This window comes from Patella vulgata, chromosome 6 (assembly GCF_932274485.2).
Source record: "Patella vulgata chromosome 6, xgPatVulg1.2, whole genome shotgun sequence".
Classification (NCBI taxonomy): Eukaryota; Metazoa; Mollusca; class Gastropoda; family Patellidae; genus Patella; species Patella vulgata.
In genome coordinates, this window is record NC_065884.2 from 4,237,464 (window position 1) to 4,260,900 (window position 23,437).

At 35.4% G+C, this 23,437-nt stretch overlaps 1 protein-coding gene across 1 annotated transcript; it reads right to left on the bottom strand.

The window, feature by feature from the left end:
• Positions 1–10: 10 nt before the first annotated feature.
• Positions 11–22,350, bottom strand: LOC126824190 (kinesin-like protein KIF18A). Its single transcript, XM_056101589.1, has 20 exons — positions 22,230–22,350; positions 19,908–20,297; positions 18,548–18,705; positions 18,053–18,157; positions 17,621–17,731; positions 16,978–17,175; positions 15,576–15,673; positions 14,593–14,668; positions 13,736–13,810; positions 12,766–12,851; positions 10,498–10,651; positions 9,566–9,733; positions 9,244–9,365; positions 8,605–8,831; positions 7,526–7,627; positions 5,276–6,409; positions 3,872–3,965; positions 3,449–3,582; positions 2,491–2,623; positions 11–1,907 (listed from the first exon to the last, which is right to left on the bottom strand). Exons 2-20 carry the CDS (start codon positions 20,284–20,286, stop codon positions 1,850–1,852), a joined length of 3,612 nt encoding a protein of 1,203 aa, XP_055957564.1. The 5' UTR covers positions 20,287–20,297; positions 22,230–22,350; the 3' UTR covers positions 11–1,849.
• Between the last annotated feature and the right edge of the window lie 1,087 nt (positions 22,351–23,437).

Sequence of the window (23,437 nt, forward strand, 5' to 3'; positions counted from 1 at the left end):
ACAATATTGGTGCCAGTCATTGTCACATATGTGATATAGAGCTGGTTAAACATTCCAAATATAATTTTAACACAGAGATCATTGCTACGATAGCTGAGTAATACAGGTTTCCTGAATCGGAAGTGATGATCTCTGTGTTAAAATTATATTTGGAACGTGTTTAATTTGTTCTATCACATATGTGATAATGACTGACACCAATATTGTCCTTTAATGGTCGAGTGCGAGACATTAAGTAATATATTGATATTGTACGAGTGCGTTTAGCACGAGGGATATATCTATATATTACACAATGTCTTGCATAAAACCATTAAACAACTTAAAATACAAAATACAGACACTATCCAGCACGTGCATTGCAATGAAATACGTCATGCCGGTCCAATATTTCAACTAGTATAAATAATGTATGCTCGGCACATTGCCCGTATCATTATTTGAAATAATTGTACACCAACATCAAAGGATTCTGTCACATCTGTATTTTAATGTAATATGTGTTGTAGTCGTGTGATAATTTGTGTATGGCAATATCGGTGACAGGTGTCTTATGTCTAGGCTTGATGATGAACATGATGAAACCATTCATTATGTACAAACAATGATAAAAGATGAAATACAATGAAACAATTACATGCTAACAACGACCAATCTGTATTGAACAGAACGGTTCAAAGCCAGGCTTTATCGAACATAACAGTTTGAAGCTGGTCTATATCGAAAACATAACAGTTTGAAGCCAGTCTATATCGAACATAACAGTTCAAAGCGGGTCTATACTGAACATAACAGTTCAAAGCTGGTCTATATCGAACATAACGGTTTAAAGCTGGTCTATATCGAACATAACGGTTCAAAGCGGGTCTATATCGAACATAACGATTCATAAACACGATAAATGGATTGATGACAAACCTCATGACTTCCTCATCCCAACACTCAACCACAGTGGACATCGTGGATGTAACAGCAATAGGAATGTAATTATTTTATTTTGAGCATCAGCATTTAGAGAGAGAGAGAGAAATGGGGTTTAATGTCCACTCGACACAAATAAATCATTTCAGGACTAACATGGTTTGATTTTATTTCAATTATTAGCTTGCACGAAGGGGTCTTTAGCTGTTGGAGGAATATAGCTATGTTATTTCGGGACTAACATATGACATACTGTAAATGTTTATCCAACTGACCAATATGTAGGATTATGAGAGAAAAATAAACATAATTTAATAAAAATCACAACTTGGATTATGCAACATAATTAAAAGAATATATAAATAAATAGCAAAATGTCGGGAATAATCTATATTCATTTTGTAAACATTATACACTTCTAGCAATGATTTTACGCAGGATAAACTGGGTGCCAAAATATACAGAAATATATTAGTTTTGTAAACATTATATGACTTCTAGAAGTGATTTTACCAGGATAAACTTGGTGCCAAAAGAGCAAACTTTATTTCGATTTGATTTTAATAAGGGTATTTCCATGTACATACACTAATAGGAGGCTCGTGATAATCGCCAAACATTCTAGAAATGATTTTACGCAGGATAAACTTAGTGCCAAAGGAACAAAATTTATTTTGATTTAATTCTGATGAGAGAATTTCCATGCACATATATTTATACGAGGCTCATGATACTTGCCAAACATAGAAAAGAATAAAAATATGATATAAAAAAACCTTATACAGATAGCACTAGAGGTTAATATAGTCATTAAATTAATTATTCAAATATTTTCAACTTTTCTACATGATTTTAGATTATAAAAATTATTTATGTATTTTTATTGAGTATTAATGTGGATAAAAACGACTGGATAAATAAATATAGACTAGAACTGCCAGCCATTTCGAGACAAATGTGACGTTGATTTACTCTTCGACATTCCCCTAAAAGATAAACAAAAACATCAAATTATTTATTTGCATTTTTGGGAAAATGTCCACTTAGTTAAGAAAACAAAATCTCCCAGCTTTTGTTCACTATCCTATATATGAGCCACCCAACCCCCACTATATATGATCTGCAGTGGATTCTGAATGGTGTGAAATGTTTAGATGATCAATTCTTAATATATATAGATTCAACTTTCTCAATATTGTAGTTGACATGTGGTTAACGATCTATCAAAGGACGAACAGAGACTTCTTTAAACACTAATCAGCAATAAATATAAATGGAAGGACGGAGAAATGAAATGGTTTAACGTCCTACTGTTCTCCAAACTGGGCTAATGAAGACAGGCATACGCCATACAGTGTGCTATTGAGGGAAATTTTCCCCGGACAGCAGCGCAACAGCCTACTCTGCAACAATGACAAGGGGGAACCATGCTGGAGAATTCTGATGAACTTTCTGTCAACACAGGGATCAAACACACCACACAGGACCTCCAGCTTAGCAAGCCAACTTCTTACTCACTGAGCCACCATGGCTTCCAACGAAAATATAATATTATTATTGTACACCTACCTGTTTAATGAATATTTAGATGTAACAGGAACTCGTCTAGCTGTCATGGGATCATCATCTTTAAACTGGAGTCGATTTCTTATCGATTTCGTCATTGACATATAATTAGGTCTGGTTCTAGTGCTGCTACCTTCTGTAACAATATCAATATTTGTATTAAGGCTACATCGGTATTACAACCCCTGAATTGTAATATTTCGAAAAATTCATTTTTTCTGGAGAGAGAGAGAGAGCAAACTAGGTGAATTTCGGGAGTAACATATGGTTGCGCATAGGTGTCTTTAGAAGTGGGAGGAACCCAGATTTTCTTGAGAGAAGATTTTTGTATGTTTATAGACATTTTAAAAATCAGATTTTGGAACTAAGTACCAAGTTTGTAGTACAAACTAAGAGTTTTGCTATATATAGACAACAAAATGGGATCTATGTTCTTTTAATCATATGTTTTAATCTATTAATTCGGTTAGGCATCTGAAAAGAACAAGTATATGCATATAAAATATGAACAAGGCACCGACCATGATGTCATCCCAGTCATGTGATGTCATCCCAGTCATGATGTCATCCCAGCCATGATGTCATCCCAGCCATGATGTCATCCCGACCATGATGTCATCCCAGCCATGATTTCATATCAAAAATCTTAGTCTGTCAATGGCTGTGCAATTGTCAAAAGAAATAGAATGCGTATCATGGTAGACCGATTTCAAATAGTTGTACTATCATACTTATAGACACATTTTAAACTATTATACAAATATTATTATAGACATGTATTTCAAACTATCATACTTGTATCATGATAGGCACAGATTTCAAACTATCATACCGGGGTTACTTTAACTTAGCTGTATTATAGACAAAGACTTCAAACTATCATACTTAGCTGTAATTATAAAGATTTCAAACTATCATACTCGTATTATTGTAGACAAAGATTTCAAACTATCATACTTACTTGTATTAGACCTTGATTTCTCCATATTCTGTCGAAGTTTATGTAAATTCTCTTTACATGTATTGCTTAGTTTATAGTTGGGTGTACAGGTATCAAGGTTTATTTTATACTGCTGCTGAGGAGTAATATTCAACCTAAATCATGACATAAAAATAAAAAATTATGAAATATTTTTAACAATAAACATCAGATGAATAATCATACAGAATCTGTTACTAGAGCCTGAATCATACTGAATCTGTGTAACAGAAAAGAGCCTGTTTTGTGGATCTAGCACTTTATAAATCAACATATTATTATTATTAGACAATCGAGACATTATTTTCTAGTGCTTTTAATGTAGAAATTGTTTAGTTTAATTGCTGTATGACTGGGATATACTGAAATAGTCTGTAAATCTTTAATTATTTTGATGAGATTTACCTGTTTGTTTGTTTAGTATTGTTGTTTATTTGAAGTAAAGGTGTTCTAACAGGTGATGGTGATTTAACAACATCGGCATACGACATACCTGTACCTGCAAAATAGAATCAAGACAATATCAAGATATATTTCATTTTGGGCTAATTTACCAGTAGTAATTTGAGCTAATAAGATCAGTTATCAGTAGTAATTTGAGCTAATAAGATCATTTATTAGTAGTAACTTAGGCTAATCAGGGGCGTGCTGGCAGGGAATTTAGGAGGACGGTGTCCTCCCAGGCCCCCATTAAACAATAAGTCCACCCGTATAAGCGGGCCCCCCTGAGAGCTCTAATTTTCACGCGGAATCCCCTCAAAAAATTGAGAGTGCGCACGCGAAAAATCATACATAAACAACGATTAGTATTAAGTAAAATACATGTATATTATGCTGACGTGCAAATGTCTGTCACCTTACAAATGTCTGTCACCTTACGGTGAAATGGTCTTTGATACATGTATTCATGCCTCGATATGTATAAGATGCAATTTATTATTTGGATAGAAATACATTGTATTAGCATTATATTAAGCAGACCTGTCATGAGTGTCTTGTGTAGTACAGTAGTATGTCTTATAGTCAAAATAGCAGCATAAATTTGGAAAATATGATACCTAGATTTCTCCCAGAAGTGCTTGCAAAACGCGTTTCCCGTTATCAAATTTATCAGCACGCCCCTGAGGCTAATAAGATCATTTATCAGTAGTAATTTGGGCTAATAAGATCATTTATCGGTAGTAATTTGGCCTAATAAGATCATTTATCAGTAGTAATTTGGGCTAATAAGATCATTTATCGGTAGTAATTTGGCCTAATAAGATCATTTATCAGTAGTAATTTGGGCTAATAAGATCATTTATCAGTAGTAATTTGGTCTAATAAGATCATTTATTAGTAGTAATTTGAGCTAATAAAATCATTTATTGGAAGTAATTTGGTCTAATAAGATCATTTAACAGTGTCAATTTGGGTTAATAAGATCATTTATCAGTAGTAATTTGGGATAATAAGATCATTTATTAGTTGAAATATATCTTTAAACTTGGGAAGATTCGGGTGGCCGAAAGGTTTAAGATGTGCTAGTTAGATCAGAAGGTTTGTCATAGACTCAAGTGGCATTGTTTCAATTCCCTACTTGTACATGACAAGGAGTAGGGTTGCCTGTCCAATCTTGTGGGCTTTCATTAGGTCCTCTAGTTTCCTCCCACTGCTAAAGATCATTATGCGCAAGAGAATTATTGAAGTAAAATTGAACTATATATTAACCCTGTAATGACCTAATTTGTGTTGAGTGGGTTTAGTTTGTGTGTGGTGTGGTCCACCTGTACTTACTATTTTTAAGGCGACTGATAATGTATACTATACCTGAAGGTGGTGTTGATTCAAATTTAATCGATCTTGCTACAGGCTTTCTGATTGGTTGATCAGACGTTTGCTGTGTTGTTGGTGCTGCTTTGGTAACAGTTGCATTATTTATAGACGTTGTTTTATTGACCGTCGTCGAGTTTATATTGTTCTCTTTTAAAACACGTGGGCTGGATAATATTACCGTTTCATCCTGAACACTGGATGATCCTGACTTGACATAAGTTTGTTCAAGGGATGGATCTGTGTGATTTTCACCGGGTTTAACGTAAGTTGAATTGAGATTCGAACTTGGGTTGTCACAAATATCTTTCGCAGACATAAAGTCATAAGAAGCTTTAGGTGTTATAGGACGTTCTTCTCGAGCTGCGTAGGCAGACACATTGTTCGTGTCCTTCGCAGACATAAAGTCATAAGAAGCTTTAGGTGTTATAGGACGTGCTTCTCGAGCTGCGTAGGCTGATACATTATTCGTATCTTTCGCAGACGAAAAGTCGTAAGACAATTTCGGTGTAATTGGGCGTTGATCTCGGGCCTTGTAAGAAGATTTAACTAGGTCTGGAGAACAATAATTTGGCGTCGAATTTTCGCTGCTGGAAAGTTCCTCATCTCTTTCAATATTTGTGTTTCTTATTTTATTTGTTGTCGAAGATTTTTCACCGTCCAACGAGTTCGTCAAATTATACGATGATTTGGGTGTGACTGGACGTTCATCTCTCGCGGAATAAGACGTCACTACATTCGCGGATGTAAAGTCGTAGGATGGTTTCGGGGTTATGGGTCGTTCATCTCGTGCCGAATAAGATCTAATTACGTTAGGAGTGATTTCATTGGTTGTTGAAGTATTTTGAGGTTGTTTTTTATTTTTTTCACTGTGGACTGGTTTCTGATTAAACATATTAGCACTGAGAACAGCTCGTCGTAAACACGAGGTCGTCTGACTAGAAGTTAAAGATGGGGGTTTATTTAATGTAAAAGTTTCGTCCTTTTTACGATCAGGCATCTGTTGAACGTTACTGTTTATTAAAACACGGGATGGAGTAAGTTTAGTCTGATCTGTCTCTTGGTTTCTGGCTGCTGATTGGCTGTTATTATCACATGGTACTCTCTGTGCTTGGATCGTTTCCTTGCCAACTGAAAATAGAGTAGATGATTAGTCCTTTCTATGCCAATTTTTGCTAATAATCATAATGCTTCAAGAGAAGACAATTTTATGGGAAACAATCACTGACATTTCAACAAATATCCCCTTATAAAGCACAATTATGATAAAGATGGGTTGCCTGGCAACGAAACATACGCTCATATTTTTTCTTTGGTCAGAAATGAAAACATTTACAACACACTAAAATCTGATTACGTGTAACAACCGATTTGGCTTCTAGTCTAGTTCTACCCTATTCTAATATTTAGCATACAAAACATTTAATATCAATTGCCATAATGATCGGAAATGGTTGAAAATTGATAGGCTTCTTCATCTCATGACCTTAACATTGTATTAAATATAAAGTCAATCAGATATTAATCAACCGACGGACAGGGGTGACGACAATATACGACCATATTTAAATGTGGGCGTATAATAAAACCAGTGTTGGTTTGGAGTGTGGGCGGAGTGTACACAAATTGTCTAAGGTGCTAAGTCATGGATTCGACCACACTCTTGTATGTGACAAGAAGAAGGCTTGTCCGGCTAACTTAAATTTGCGTGTTATGAAGTAATGCAGCCACGATTGTCATTATATACTTTTATGTTAACATAGTTAGAGCCCTGGATAATCCCAATTGATTTTGGTCCGCTATAAATGAGAGAGAAATCGGGTTTAACATCCACTTGACACAAACTAGGTCATTTTGAGATTAACATATGGTTCAATTTTATTTCAATAATTCGCTTGCGCGTAGGGGTATTTAGCAGTGGGAGGAAACCAGAAGACCCAGAGGCAACTCTACTCCTTGTCACATGACCACGCCAGTTGCTTCAATGACAGACCTTATAATACAGCGCACACGCTATAACCATTCGGCCATCCAACCCCCGTTCTGCTATAATGCATTGCCTGTCGACCCGACTGTGACCAGCCATAATTTGGGACAGAAATCTGCGGTGAGTCAGGCAGTGTTTGAGTGGGATTAGGTCTAATCAAACGAAACACCGAGAAGAGTTTGGGGACCTCTAAGTCACCAATGGAACTTTTTGCGCCGGACTGTGATAAATTTATCATATATACAAATATAAAATCTAACCTGTTTTATTTTCACTAACATCAGATTTTGTTATGGTGGCGTCTGGATGTTTTTGTATATTTGATGATCTTCGACGGTTTCTAACACGACTTGGTGTTGAACCTAAAATAACAAAAAAAATATCTACTTTTTAAAAACAATTATAGACCCATAGTCAAGAAAAAAAACAATGCTTAAAGATGCATTATGTAAGCACTAAATCTGCCAACTTGCCTGAAATTTTCAATATATTCATTCTTCATTATCTATTTATTAAACTATAATTGCAAGAAGGGTCCGCTCTTTATCTAAATCTTATGAAATATGCATCTTTAACAGCCTTTAATTAAATAATATCTTTAAGCAACTTTGTGAATAAAAACCATATCACCACAGGCAAAAGAGAGAGAGAGAGAGAGAGAGAGAGAGAGAGAGAAATGGTGTTTAACGTCCACTCGACACAAACTAGGTCATTTTGGGACTAACATATGGTTCAATTTGTTTCCATAATTCACTTGCGCGTAGGGGTATTTAGCAGTGGGAGGAAACCGGAGGACCCTGAGAAAACCCACGAGGTGGACAGGCGACTCTACTCCTTGTCACGTACAACCGGGGATTTGAAACCACGCCAGTTGAGTCAATGACAGACCTTATGCTACAACGCGCACGTGCTAATCATTTGGCCATCCACCCAACTCCTTGTCACGTACAACCAGGGATTCGAAACCACGCCAGTTGACTCAATGACAGACTTTTTGATACAGCACGCTCGTGCTAACCATTCAGCCATCCAACCCTCCCCCCCCCCAGGTAAACACCTAATCACCACAGGTAAAAACCTAATCACCACAGGTAAAAACCGTATTACCAAAGGTAAAAAAAAAAAAAAAAAAAAAAATGCAAAGAGGAAAAAGTGATTGTGTCAAAAATTGCCAGATTTAAAATTTCATTGGAATTGTTGAAAATCATGATCAACAGTGCATGAACAGTTTTATTACCAAAGGACTGTTACACAGTATTTAGTGCCAAACTGAAAAAAAACCTTAAAAACTTTAAAAAAATAAAAGTATGATTTGTGTGGTTGGTATAAAATAACTAACCTTTTAGTGAGATCATATTTATAACGGGTAGATTTATAATATCCGTTATTTTAAACTGATCGATTGTTGTATCTGATGCAACTGTTTCATCAGCCCATGATACTTCTGGTTGGTCAATTTCTTCTTTCACATGGTCATACTCTTGCTGCAGGTCAGAGGTCAAAAGGTTGTGACCTTTGATTGTATAATGTTGTTTTTTCACTAGTTTTAGAAGTTGGTTTATTAACCTATAGATAAAAACAGACAACATTTGGAAGCTGATTTTTAGAGAATTGTTTAAAATACAAGAAGACACAGACATTAACATACTGTGTCCTTGTATAAAAACATCAAATTTATCGCCATGGAAACACAAACATTAAATCTGAAAAATTAAATCTGAATAATAATTATATATCAAAAACTAAGTCAACCTTGTTTCCATGGAAACATAAAATTGATCAAATCTGAAAAATTTCTAATAAGAAAAAGGTACAACTGCTGCAATAGGTTGAAGTGTGTAAGTTTCATAAAGATATTTTTTTACAAAAAAAGGATGGACGCACCAAGTCCATTTTAATACCCCATGCTTTGTTCGGAACATTAAAATAATCATTCATCAACCAAATTTACGGTTCACAATAAGATAAATATACGTACTTGTCGCTTGCGTCTGTGTTTTTCTCCTGGTTTTTGATGAGTTTTTTCAGGTATTTTGAATGATGTCTGGCGTCACTGAGTTCCACTTCAAGTTGATGCATTCGTAAACTGATCTCCAACATCTGATAAAACATAATACGATATAAACATGGGTTGCCTAGCATCGAAAGATAAACAACTCTTACAAATTTAAATCTAAATTAAAGCCTCTAACTAAGGTGTAAAACCAGATGAACATTGCAAATTAGTAAGAAGTGACATCTAATGTTCCGTAAGAATTAAACATTTATAAATGAAGTAAAACAAAAAATTGTATATTTACCTCGGGTATGATTTTACTGTCACCACCAGCCAGTTTCATCTCTGTTGTGACACGATCTAACCAGGCACAATTCTCATTGTATTTACCACTGGCTAATTCTACATGTCTGTCTAGATTAACCAGACGATTCTTGTGTTTAGTTACAGTTTTCTGTAGATTATCACAAACCTGCCAATAAATCAAGTTATTCTCAGCCAATCTGATTAAAATACACATCTATATTTCGTTTCGTTTTGTTTAACTTTTCATGGCCTCCACTACATGAAGATCTGACCGGTTGTAGTGATAGGTCGCATCAGAGGTCATACGATCGGCTTTAGACCCTATGACGTCAGACATTGATTAATCAATCAGTGTTTACGTTTCTAGATGTTTACCCACAGTTCCGTGCACCGCACACCACAAACTCTCCGCAATAGTTCGTTTTATTGGCTTATCCCTGACACAAATCAGAACACGAGTTAAATAACAACTCTTCCAGATCCTAGTGTAAGAAAGACAAGTAAAGCGAAATTTTGAACTATAAAAAACAAAACGAAATAGGATCTGTGTTTTAATCAAATTGCTTTTGAGACTAAAATGATACATGTAGTGTCTATGGTTACCTGTGTAAAGGTGATGTTTTTGCAGTAAGTATTTAACAGAAATAGTCCCAAACAGTGTGTCAGGCACTCCATCTTGCATCACTGACCAGGGGAAAGCACATTAGAAAATCCTGATAAACTTTCTCGGCCAATGCAAGGATCGAAGTGGAATGAAGGAATTAATAAAATACTGCATTATAAAAATGTATTATTTGCCTTTAAGAACTAGTCTTGTTTTATCAAGTTACTACAAGTCCATGCTTGGATGTTCTCCAAATTTTGTATTTTATTTTCAAATCGAAGAACCGAACAGAAACAAATCATAAAATCGTTTGCTTCGTAACATACCTGATCCTCGCCTGCCAGAATATTTAATCTGTTCATCACCTTTTCTTTCTTATAAATCTTCCACGCGATATCTCGCTTACCGGCCTCGGCATCTAGAAACTCTTTACGTACAGCTAGTCGTGTGGTAAATAAATTATGTAGGACATCTTGTAACCTACGAGGTAAAACAAACTAGTGAAATATATAATCAAAAACACACCAGGAACCTTATTCATAAAAACTAAAACTATATTTTTTTAAGAATTCAGTACTTTCATTGGTCAAGATTTTCAATTTGAACAAGAATTTTAAATCTCAACCAATGAATTCAGTGCTTTCATAGGTCAAGAGTTTCAATTTGAACTAGGATTTTAAATTTCAACCAATGAAGAGGCTCTATCTTTAAAATATTTTAGTTTAAAGGAGCATTATATAAGATAAAGAGCTGACAGTTCTTACTATAATAGTTCAAAAATAGATCATGAAAAGGGAATATGTTGAAAATTTCAGTCAAATTACTTCATTCTAAGCTGAGTTATGGCTGTTAGAAGAATAGTCTAGTCTTGAATGTCATTCCTACCATTGTTACGATAATAAACAAAGTCTCAATTATCCATTTTTAAATTAAATCATTAACCTCAAATCGTATTTAAATCTAAGGATGTAAACGGTTACTCGGTTGACCGGTTACGGTTCGGTTCTGCAACCTGACCGGTTCAATATTCCCGTGACCGTTATTCGTTCTATATAAAAATGTCAGTGTATATCGAACTAGTAGTAAACTACTAGTATTAGCCCAGGCTCTCATGTTCATATTACACGTTGATACAAAACTTTCCCGGTAATAAAACGGTCGTATTCGCTGCTCGAAAACGTAGTAAGAAAAATTATGCCGTAAACAAAGTATCTTTCGTCTCTCTGGCACGTGGCCAAATGGTATAATCTTTTCTTTGTTTCATTGGCTCGATGGGGTCACATGTTCAGTCACGTGTGGTAAACATACGAATTTTATAGTATTAGCTTTTAATACGGCAATATTTATAAATATAAATTTAAGAAAATGGCATGGACTATAAGCCTACAGTTATAATAATGTTTTGACCGTGATCTAAGACTCTCCAGAAAAGAGCGACTTATTGCGTTGTATCTTCGGGCTGGGTAATCTTGACTACAGGTTGACTATTAAATGCGTATGAAAATGAAAGTAATGCTGTGCGCGTGAATAAAGACGCCGAATTAAATATTTTATTAATGGATTACATTACAACATTGCACATTGAGATGGAGGTAGGTGGGGGCCATAGAATATTCCTATAATTATAACGGGTCAAACACTAATTTTCTGATCTGTCACACAACGGCATGTGCTGGTACCCGGCGAGTGACGACCACGTGAGACCATGACCTTTTTGACTGTTAGACGACGCAATGTTTCCTTCCGAGAAATTTGAATGAAAAACAAAATAAGCTGCAATAAATAAACTCTTCTTAGGACTTGGGGTCTAATAGTTTATATTCAAGTTAAACAGTGTTAAAAAGTAAACTTTAATCCTGCGTACAGTACCGGCGATTAATAACTCCGCAACTAAAAATAAAAAGTGAATCGGTTGACTGGTCACGGTCGGTTTTTTGCCCATCGGTTAACCGGTTCAATTTTTTTTGACTCGTTACATCCTTATTTAAATCTGTTGAAAATCTCAAGCATCCGATGATATCAAGAGTTGATTATTGTCTTTTCATGTTAATAAATGTCTAATTAATAATTTATATAACATTTCAGGCCTAACGAAAGACTTGCTATAGCCAGATTTAGCTCTTGTATAATCACTGTGTAAGTTTTCGTGAGTACAGAGGCTGGAAATAACAGTATAATAAACTAGTACCTGACCTTTTGAACTTTATGCTAGCTCTTAGTCGGACAAAATGAAAGGCACTAGAGGAATTGTTCCTAATTGAGCCTGATTTTGTGACAGGTCTTTGACTTGTACCTTATTTTAGCCTTGCAATAAGAATAAATGTCAACCTCTTCACTATACAGAGTATTTTTAAAGACCCATTATCATAAAATCCAATTTTTCAAGAACCCCGTCCGCCATCGCATCTCAAAAGTGTTATTAAGGTAATTTCAAATAAAAAAGCTATGGGTAAAAGTCACTAGTATTTCAAATAAAATAGTAACATGTTTGGCAATCCCCATCCCCCGAAAAAAAAAAATGAAGCTACATGGACTAGTCTTACTGGTATTGTAAAATACATCAACCTCTTATAAAATAAAATACCACAACTAACCTGACTACTTCTTGATTTAAATTATTTTTAGTGGATGTTATTTTACCCTCTTCATATAAAGCAATTTTACTCTTTAATTCAATTATCTGAAATACAACAAGTTTTAATTCTATTATCTGAAACACAACAAGTTTAAATTCTATTATCTGAAATACAACAAGTTTAAATTCTATTATCTGAAACACAAGTTTTAGTTCTATTATCTGAAACATCTGAAATACAACAAGTTTTGATTCTATTATCTGAATCACAACAAGTTTTGATTCTATTATCTAAAATAAAACAAGTTTTAAAACTATTATCTGAAACACAAGTTTTAATTCTATTATCTGAAACACAGCAAGTTTTAATTCTATTATCTAAAATAAAACAAGTTTTAAAACTATTATCTGAAACACAAGTTTTAATTCTATATATTATCTGATTCTATTGTTATAAATAAAACTTAAAATATCCCCAATAAATTAATAAAGGGAGAGAGAAATGGAGTTTAACATATGGTTCAATTTTAAATCAATAATTTGCTTGTGGATAGGGGTCTTTAGAAGTGGTAGGAAACCCACGAGGCTGGACAGACGACCCTACCCTTTGTCACATACAAGCGGGAAATCAAACCCACTTGACTCAATGACAAACCTTATGATGCAACGCACATGCGTTAACCATTCAGTCACCCAGCCCCCTTAGCAGTGCGTGGAACGTGATTGGACAAGTGACCATACTCCCTTCCACCCACAAGCTTCGATTGAAACCATGCTGATTTTATAACAGACCTTATGATCTAAAGAACATGGGTGAGAAAGCCCCGATCAATACAATTGTAGACTTAAGTAAAATTCAATCTGTAGAAATCATACAATGTATTTTTCTATTTTTTGTTTTTTATCATCTGTATTTGTATTGCCAATTTTATAAATACTACAGTAAGGATTTTTGGATAATTTAAACTAGGAATTAAATCTCTACCAACCTCTTTTCTAAGATCTTCAACAATTTGACCGTAACGACTGACATGAAAATCAACGTTTAATATATTCTTCTTTAACTGTAACAGAAAATATAGGAATGGAGCGTTAAATCAAGTGTCATAATGAAATGAAATGAAATTAGGGGGGGGGGGGAACAGTTCTGCTCCGACTAGGCTTATGAAGACTGGCATATGCCATAGTGTGCTATATGGAAAGTTTTGCCCTCACCGCATCACTATGACCTACTCTGTCAGGGGTTCTAATACGTGCACACCAATGTGTCTGAACATCTATACACTGTACCTTGCCAGGCCCACCCATCTTGCACTACTGACCAGAGAGAAGCACGGTGGAAAATCCTGATGAACTTTATCTGCCAACACCAGGATCAATCACGGGACCTCGAGGTCAGCGACCCAATGTCTTAATCACTGAACCACTGCGATGAAATGAAATGAAATGGGGTTTAAAGTCCTACTGTTTTGCTCAGACTAGGCTTATGAAGATGGGCATACGCCATAGTGTGCTATGAGGGAAATTTTGCCCAGGTAGCTGCACTATGGCGTACTCGTATATCGAATTCCAACTGCCAAGGGATCTTTTACGTGCACATCAATGTGTACCGGGACCTCGGTTTCTCGTCCTATCTTAATGACAAGACAGCTTTCCTGGTCAGGCTGTCCGTCCTGCATCACTGACAAGGGGAACCACTGCAGCTCCAAATTAAGTGCTATAATTGTGACTTGAGGGGCACGATTGCAACATGACTGTTACAGACATGTTGAAAGAAATGAATAGTTAGTTTAAATTTAGAGTTAAACGGAGGAATGTTTATTGTTTTATGCTCATGTTGACTTACTGTAGCTCGGATATTTTTAGCTCTATCAGCATATTTCAATGTATTATAAGTATCATCATAAGACATACTGGATGGACTGAAAAAAATAAAAACAAAACAATGTACAAATAGTGTATGTATTAAAGATACATTATGGGAGATTAAATAAAGAGCCTGTAGTTCTCACTATAATAGTTAAAATCTAGATAATTTGCTGAAAATTTCAGTTAAATTGATCTACCCTGAACGAACTGAGTATTTAGCGATTGAATTTTGGGCCTAGCCTTGATCATCATTACAAATGTCGGTACAATAAAAAAACATAAGTCTCGATTATACATTTTTTGATTTAATCAGAAGCAGCAGACCGAGGTTCTAATCCAGTAAATATTGCAGACTAGAGAATGCCATCTACAGTTGATTATGGTCTGGATAAGTTAATTAATGGCTAATTAATAATTTAGAAAACATTTCAGGCCTAAAGAAAGACCTGCAATAGTCAGATTCAGTTCTTGCATAATGTGTGTTTAATAATACATCTATACTTTGCCAAACAGATCAGCAGTAAATATTCGCTTGGCCACTCTTATCACTGAAATCCGATTAAAACACTGATTCTATTTCGTATCGTTTTTTTATAGTTCTAAATTTCGTTTTACTTGTCTTTACTTTACTAGTAAAACGGTATATTACGGCAAGTTCTTGGCATGCTATGCACAGAACCATGGGTATTCCACTAGAAACATCAACGCAGATTGGTTAATCAAATGTCTGATGTCATAGGTTCAAAAGTCGCTTGTATGACCTCTGACGCAACCTCCCACTAAAACTGGTCAGATTTTCATGTAGTAGAGGCCAATAAAAGTATAAAAAAACGAGATGAAATATAGATCTGTATTTTAATTAGATTGGTATGACTGAGAGGGACGAGATTAGACAACCATTGATGTTGAGCATTGATCTCAATATATTATATGGGACTATAAATAATAACCTATATCTACCTGACAGCTGCTATCATAACAGTTCTACAATTACCACCCAATGAATCTTTTAATATACGTGTTAATTTACTGTCTCTATATGGTATATGGCCTTTACTCTATAATAAATATAAACAATATACGTGTCAATTTACTGTCTCTATATGGTATATGGCCTTTACTCTATAATAAATATAAACAATATACGTGTCAATTTACTGTCTCTATATGGTATATGGCCTTTACTCTATAATAAATATAAACAATATACGTGTCAATTTACTGTCTATACGGTATATATGTCCTTTACTCTACAAAATATAAACAATATATGTGTTAATTTACTGTCTCGATATGGTATATATGTCCTTTACTCTACAAAATATAAACAATATACGTGTTAATTTACTGTCTATACGGTATATGTATTTTACAAAATAAAAACAATATATCTGTTAAAGATACATTATGGAAGATTAGATAAAGAGCTGGCAGTTCTCCCTACAAAAGTTTAAAAAATAGATAACGTAAAGAGAATATGCTGAAAATATAAATCAAATGGCTCCACTATAAGCCGAGAAAACCTTATTTTTAAAATCATTGTAGCCTTGATTGTCATTGTTACCGCTGTCATGGTAATTAACAAAGTCTCGATCATCCATTTTTGCGGTTAATCATCAATGGGTGATGAACAGCAGATCGGATTCAAATCCAATGAAAATCAGATGGCATCGAGAGTTGATCATGGTCTTGTCATGTAAATAAATGTCTAATTAATAGTTTATATAACATTTCAGGCCTAAAGAAAGACACGCAATAGGCAGATTTAGCTCTTGAATAAGGTATGTTTAATTTACAGTCTCGATAGGGTAAATATCCTTCTTTATACTACAAAATATAAACAAACAAGAGAGAGGGGGAGTTTAACCTCCACTCAACATAAACTACGTCATATCAGAACTAAACTATGGTTCGATTTTATTTCAATAATTCATGTGTGGGATCGAAGCCAGGTAACTTGACTCAATGGTGGACCTTTTGAATTTAAGTGAAATGAAATGGGGTTTAACGTTCTACTCTGACTGGTCTAATGAAGAAGGGCATACGCACTATGGCCTACTCTAGGGATCTTTAACGTGCACGGCAATGTGTATACACGAGACCTCGGTTTTTCGTACCCTTCTGAATGACTAGACAGCTGTACTTGTCAGGATCTCCATCCTGCACCACTGATAAGGGGAAACCACGCCGTAAAATCACAATGAACTTTCTCGGCCAATGCAGGGATTGAACACATGACCTTCGGGTTAGGGAGCCAGCGCCTTACCCACTTAGCTACCGTGGCTCCCTTGATGTTAAGTGCACCCAACTCCCCCCAGTTAAACCCAAATGATGCAGAGACTCTGCCAGAGTATAATATTACCTTATTATCTGCGAGAGCATTGATGACATTACCAAGAGCTAGAAGAGATTTATTGATATTTGCTCCTTCACGGAATCGTACCCCACGATTAGTGGTTACCGTTGCTCTCTCAGATCCGGCTAAATCCACCAAACACATCTTGGCTACTTTAACTTCTGCTGATATGTTGGCTGTTCTATCTTTCTGTTTTACAAAAACCTAAAAATGGAAAAAGTAAACTTAGTCAGGGGCATCCACTTCAAAATGTTCATCGTTGGTCATTTTTGACAACACACAGAAACTTAACTTATTATTTTATGTTCATTTATCTATGGTACGTGAATTCGTGTGTCTATACCATGTACACTGGTTACATCTATATTTATGCCCAAGCAACCAATCGCCATTTACATCTCAACACAAATTTTATTATTATAACTGTGTTTTTTCATGATGTGTACCTGAAAGACTGCACAAGATCGAGATGTTTTTACACAATGTGTACCTGAAAGACCGAGTGAGATGTTTTTACATGATGTGTACCTGAAAGACTGCATGAGGTGGAGATGTTTTTACATGATGTGTACCTGAAAGTCTGCATGAGATTGCAATGTTTTTAAACGATGTATACCTGAAAGACAGCATGAGATGGAGATGTTTTTACCTGAAATACTGCATGAGATCGAGAAGATTCTGCATTAGCATCAGTTGGATGTTGTGAACGATTCTGATTACCATATTGTAACATCTTCAACAATTCATCAGCTGATTTTGGCTGGAAAAATAAAAACAAGATAATTAGAAAGAGAGTTTATCATCCCCTTGACACAAACTAGAGAGAGATATAGAGAGAGTGAGAGTCAGAGTGAAATGGAGTTTAACATCCACTCGACACAAACTAGATCATTTCGGGATTGACATATGGCCCAATTTTATTTCAATTATTCGCTTGCGTGTAGGGGTCTTTAGCAGTGGGAGAAACCTGGAGGGCCCGGAGAAAACCCACGAGGTTGGACAGGTGACCCTACTCCTTGTAACGTACAACCAGGGAATCGAAACGATTCGACCATCCAACCCCCCCTACAAGTGAACGTACCTTATGTAATGATAAACCAGATATGACAACACCACTGCAGGAATCTTCACGGATTGGTAACGGAGCTTGTGGTTTCAGTAAATCACGTATCTGTTCATTATAAACCTACAACATAAAATCCTGGTATTATAAAACTCTGTTTAGTCGTAAAAAGTCAAATATGGGTTTTCCAAAAGGCAAGATTTCGTTCAAAAACAAATAAAGAATAAAAAAATCATGCTAATTAGAGGAAAATCTGGCTGCTTTCGGGGTTTACAAAATAATTCAAAACACTTGAAACGATTTGACATTTCTAGTGTCTACCATCCACAATGTACATACCTGCTACATATATGTACCGGTACATGTAGAGTATATTTTAGAATCAGAGCTTTTTCGTACATCTTTTTATCTAGTTATTTTGTTATTGTAGTAAAAAAATGGGATTCATAACTGCCAAGGGACCTTTTATGTACACGTCAATGTGTATACAGGGCCTCAGTACTATAAGCCTACCTCTAGATATGAGACAGCCACTTCACACGATTTCTCTTCCTGTATGGCTGCAATTCTCTCGTATAGATCTATCATAGTTAGATACATGACACCTGGTTTATTCTCACTACCTAACATAGTATGAGTCTTTCCTGCTCCTGTAGCTCCGTACGCAAACACTGAAATATTCAATATATCGTATAAATAATCAATATTCTATAAATATTCAATATATTCTATAAATAATCAATATATTCTATAAATAATCAATATATTCTATAAATAATCAATATAATCTATAAATAATCAATATATTCTATAAATAATCAATATTATAAATAAATACGCAGAGAAATACTGTAACAAAAAAATGACACATTCATAATGACACAATTGTCAGTAAGGGACACAATATCAAATCTGGGGTTAAAAACATCCAACGTTTCTGCATCATCCGGGCTAATGAAGATTGGATCTGCCACGCAGTGTGCTTCATTTACGAGAGAAATATTTCACAGGCAGCAGTGCTAAGACCAACTCTTGATTCAAATTTCAGTTGTCAAGGAATGTTTTAGGTGCACAGTGCATACCAATGTTTACACAGGAACTTGGTTTTTCATCCCATTTGAACAACTAGACATGTAGATGTTGTTCCTGGCCAGGCCCTCGGTCCTGCAGCACAAATTAGAGAGAGAGAGAAATGGCGTTAAATGTCCACTCAACACAAACTAGGTCATTTCGGGATTAACATATGGTTCAATTTTAATTCATTAATTTGCTTGGATGTAGGGGTTTCGCTGTTCAGTATCAATATCCATAACCTAGTCTTCAAAACTGGAAATTTAATGGGAATGTTTTTTTTAATTTAACGTCCTACTATTCTGCACCGATTGAGCTAATTATGACAGCTTTAAAAAATTGAGATTTAGGTTAGGATAGAACAATTTCTCCGCAGCAGCGATATTATATTAAATATACATTATGGGAGATTCGATAACGAGTTGGCAGTTCTCACTATAATAATTAAAAACTAGATAACTTAAAGGCAATTTGCTGAAAATTTCATTCAAATTATCGACTATGAACCGAGAACTAAGCGAATGAAATTTTTGCCTAGCCTCGGTCATCATTACTAAAGTCAGTACATTAAACAGCATAGTCTTGATTATCCATTTAATCGAGAAGGAAAGTTATGCAGTAAATCGGATCACAATCCACTTAAGATCGCAGGCTAGCGATGCCATCTAGAGTTGATTATGGTCTGAATAAGTTAATTAATGTCTAATTTATAATTTAGATAACATTTCAGGCCTAAAGAAAGACCTGCAATAGACGGATTTAGCTCTTGCATAATGTATGTTTAAATCTATGAAAATATTACCTGAACAATTATATCCATTGAGAAAACCTTCTAGAATAGTTTTAGTTGTATGTTCATAAACTGTTTGATTCGATGTATGGGGACCAAAAACATAATCAAAAGCAAAGCGTAGATCTTTTCTCGCTCTCTGCGTTAAATCACGATTTTTTCTCTTTCTGTAGCCTGGCGTATGATGCTCTTCTTTCATTGGATCAAAAACTAAAACATGTTCATTCATAGCTTTAACTACAATTCGTGATGCCCCTGATGAATGTTCCAGTGCATTCTCTGGTCGAATTCTAACAACAACTTTAACATTACTAGATTGGTCACCACCTTGATTATTGCCATGGCAACTCGGAGTTCTTCCTGGTGTTTTATTGGCCGTTAATAACGTCATACTTCAATAATCTAATAAAAATAAAAATCAACAAAATTATTTAAAAGTCATTTTACTTCTTTATTAAGTACGTACTTGTACTTTATTAGATTATCAACAGAAAAGTTGTTAAATCCGCGGCCTAGACAAACAAACAATAAAAAAAAGGCCTGTAGCTGTAATTAGTTGATTGCCACTGTTTTTAAAACCTATATCTATTGTCAGTAAGGCTAATCTACTGTGAACTCTAGTTAATAAATGGCATAAAATAGTTCTTATGGAACCTGAAAATAGATGAAAAAGGGTCTAAAATTAAAAACACTAATTAATATAATAGATGAAAAAGGGTCTAAAATTAAAAAAACTATTTTAATGTAATAAATGTATAAGTGTCACGCATCGAGCTCTAGCTGGCCGGTCACGTCTGACTTACGGACGTGGTTTCAATCCCTGGTGTGTGCCTACATGTATGTGGTTTGGAGATAGGACCAGTTGCACCTTATCAAACTCAAAATCAAAGTCCTGAAAGAGCCTTCTAAAGTAGAAAGACCATGGCTTCAATATTGTACCCACGTCCAATCTCATACGTTGCTACAATTAATAATATATTAAGGGCTTTGCGCAAGTAAAATTAGGTTCAGTTGTAAATTCTCAATACATATCATCCCAGTTTGCATGGAAATAAGTATTGTGTTAGAAATAGTGAAGAGTGGAACACTGAAATTGTAATCTTATCTTACCAAACAGTTTTTCTGTATTTTTTCGAGTGACTTAAAATAATGTGACTCCCGTCTCTGATTCGACGGCAATTTTAATATGAACAGAAATTTCGCACAGCATTGAGTGACTTAAAATCATGTGACCCTCGTCCCTGGTTCGACGGCAATTTTAATATGAACAGAAATTTCGCACAGCATTTGGGTTTAATGAAATATAATAATACAATATGCGGTAAGGTTTCACATTTATTTAATAGGAATTGGTTTATTATGTTAAGCTATATGTATCTACAAGTTGGGGTCAGTGTAAGTAGTTATATAATTATTATAGGCCAGTAAGCTTTTTTTGTCAAATGACTACAAATTAGTACAAAACTTGCTCAAAGGAATTCCTTAGGACGATGCCCTGGTATATGGGCACTATTCATTGAGGTGCAAAAGTGCAATAGCGCCCCACTACTGTCGCTGGACGGCGCAAGATGGAAGACATCAGTAGTGGAACCATTTCTAGAAAGACCCATGAAAATAAGACAACTTATCATAACATCACTTGACTCTCTTTAGTTTTACTTTTAGAAATGAAATGAAATGAAATGGGGTTTAACGTCCTACTGTTCTGCTCCTGAGTCCTAACCTGGGCTAATGAAGACGGGCTAATGAAGACGGGCATACGCCATACATACAGTGTGCTATGAGGGAAATTTTGCCCGGGCAGCGGCACTATCGCCTACTCTTATATCGAATTCCAACTGCCAAGGGATCTTTTACGTGCATTCCAATGTATACACGGGACCTCCGTTTTCCGTCTCATCCGAAGGACTAGACAGCTGTCCTTGTCAGGCCCACCGTTCTGCACCACTGACAAAGGGAAACCACGTCGGAAAATCGAGATGAACTTTCTCGGCCAATGCAGGGATCGAACACCCGACTTCCAGGCTAGTGAGCCAGCGTCTTAACCACCTAGTCACCGTGTCTTGATATTATATTATTAATGAATTTAATGATAATAATATTGCAATTTGATGAAAAATGACTTTCAATTTCCAATTTGCCTAGATTTCACTACAACAGACAATTATAATAACGTGGAATCATGTCATTATTAATTTTGTTTCCTCAAGTCCCAATGAAAAAATGTCATTCAGCCTAACCTAATGAGGTAAGACGTAAGTAGTAAATGACAAAATGAAAAACATAAAATTCACTGGAAAAAACTGCGGAATGAGTTCATGAATGTAGGCCTACCTGTCGACCGTACTCTTAATTGTCACCTTCAAGAATTAATTTACATTATTTCCAATGTAAACAAATAAAATTATCAAAAAAGATTTGTTTATAAATAAATTACACTTCCTCTGGCTTTCAAAATTGCCACTTCAAAGAAACAATCCATTTCATTGGTCAATGAATCGTACACCTGACGGATTCAGGAAAAGATAACTCTTGTTTATCTTTCCGTTTATAAATTTGAAGAGAATCATAATATCCACTGTGTTTTCGTTTATTTCGTTGTCTTCATTTATTTAGTTAAAACTGCGTTTTCTAAGTAGCTTGTGATGTTCAAACAATCTAAATTCAATCTAAACATTATGATATTACTTGCTGCGAGTAGTATGTCAAATCCATGGTATAAGGGAAATAACTCCATTTAACTCTCCCTAAAATGGAGTTGTCTCCCTTCGGGTAAGTCTTACTTTTCTGCGCCATCTATCCTGGCTATTGAGGACGACAATATTCAGTGCAGTTTGCTACGAGTAGAATAGATGCCTATTCTTATTTCGAATTCAAACTGTCAAGGGGTTAGGGTGCATGCCAATGCGTACACTGCACCTCGGAATACTCAAAGCTCGGAAAAAGATTTTCCGACTTTTTAATACATGTAGGCCCGTAACTGGGAGGAGGGGGGGGGGGGCGCAGGGGGGCAAAGCCCCGCCCGCAAAAAGTTTCGCCCCCCCCCCTCCTGTGAAAAAATTGTCGACCATAGATATACATTGTCCGTCAATTTTACTGCACCCCTGAGAACACTTTCCGCCCCCTCGTTGCCCTGAGCTAAGTTACGTACGGCCCTGAATACATGTAGTTCTGCATTTTAGCTTTCAACTCAATGTCTTCCTGTAAACCACACCAGAAGAAACCGAGAAACTTTCTCAACCACGCGATATCCGCTTGTTACGCCTAAGAATATTTAACTCTAATGTTAAATTTACAAGTTTGTTATGGTAAATGTCACACAACGTGTTTAAATTACAGATTTCCTTTCCACGAGTGAAATTAAACCGCCCTGGTCATAAAGATCACAGATCTACGCCCATTTAAATATCGTCTCACATATTTAATAATTCATTCATGAGTCACGTGTTGTTGAGGAACAACCAGTGATAAATAAATTAAAATGATTCAGCTCGTCGCCGAATACTTTGTTGTATAACCTAATTATAGACAAATATCTTTAT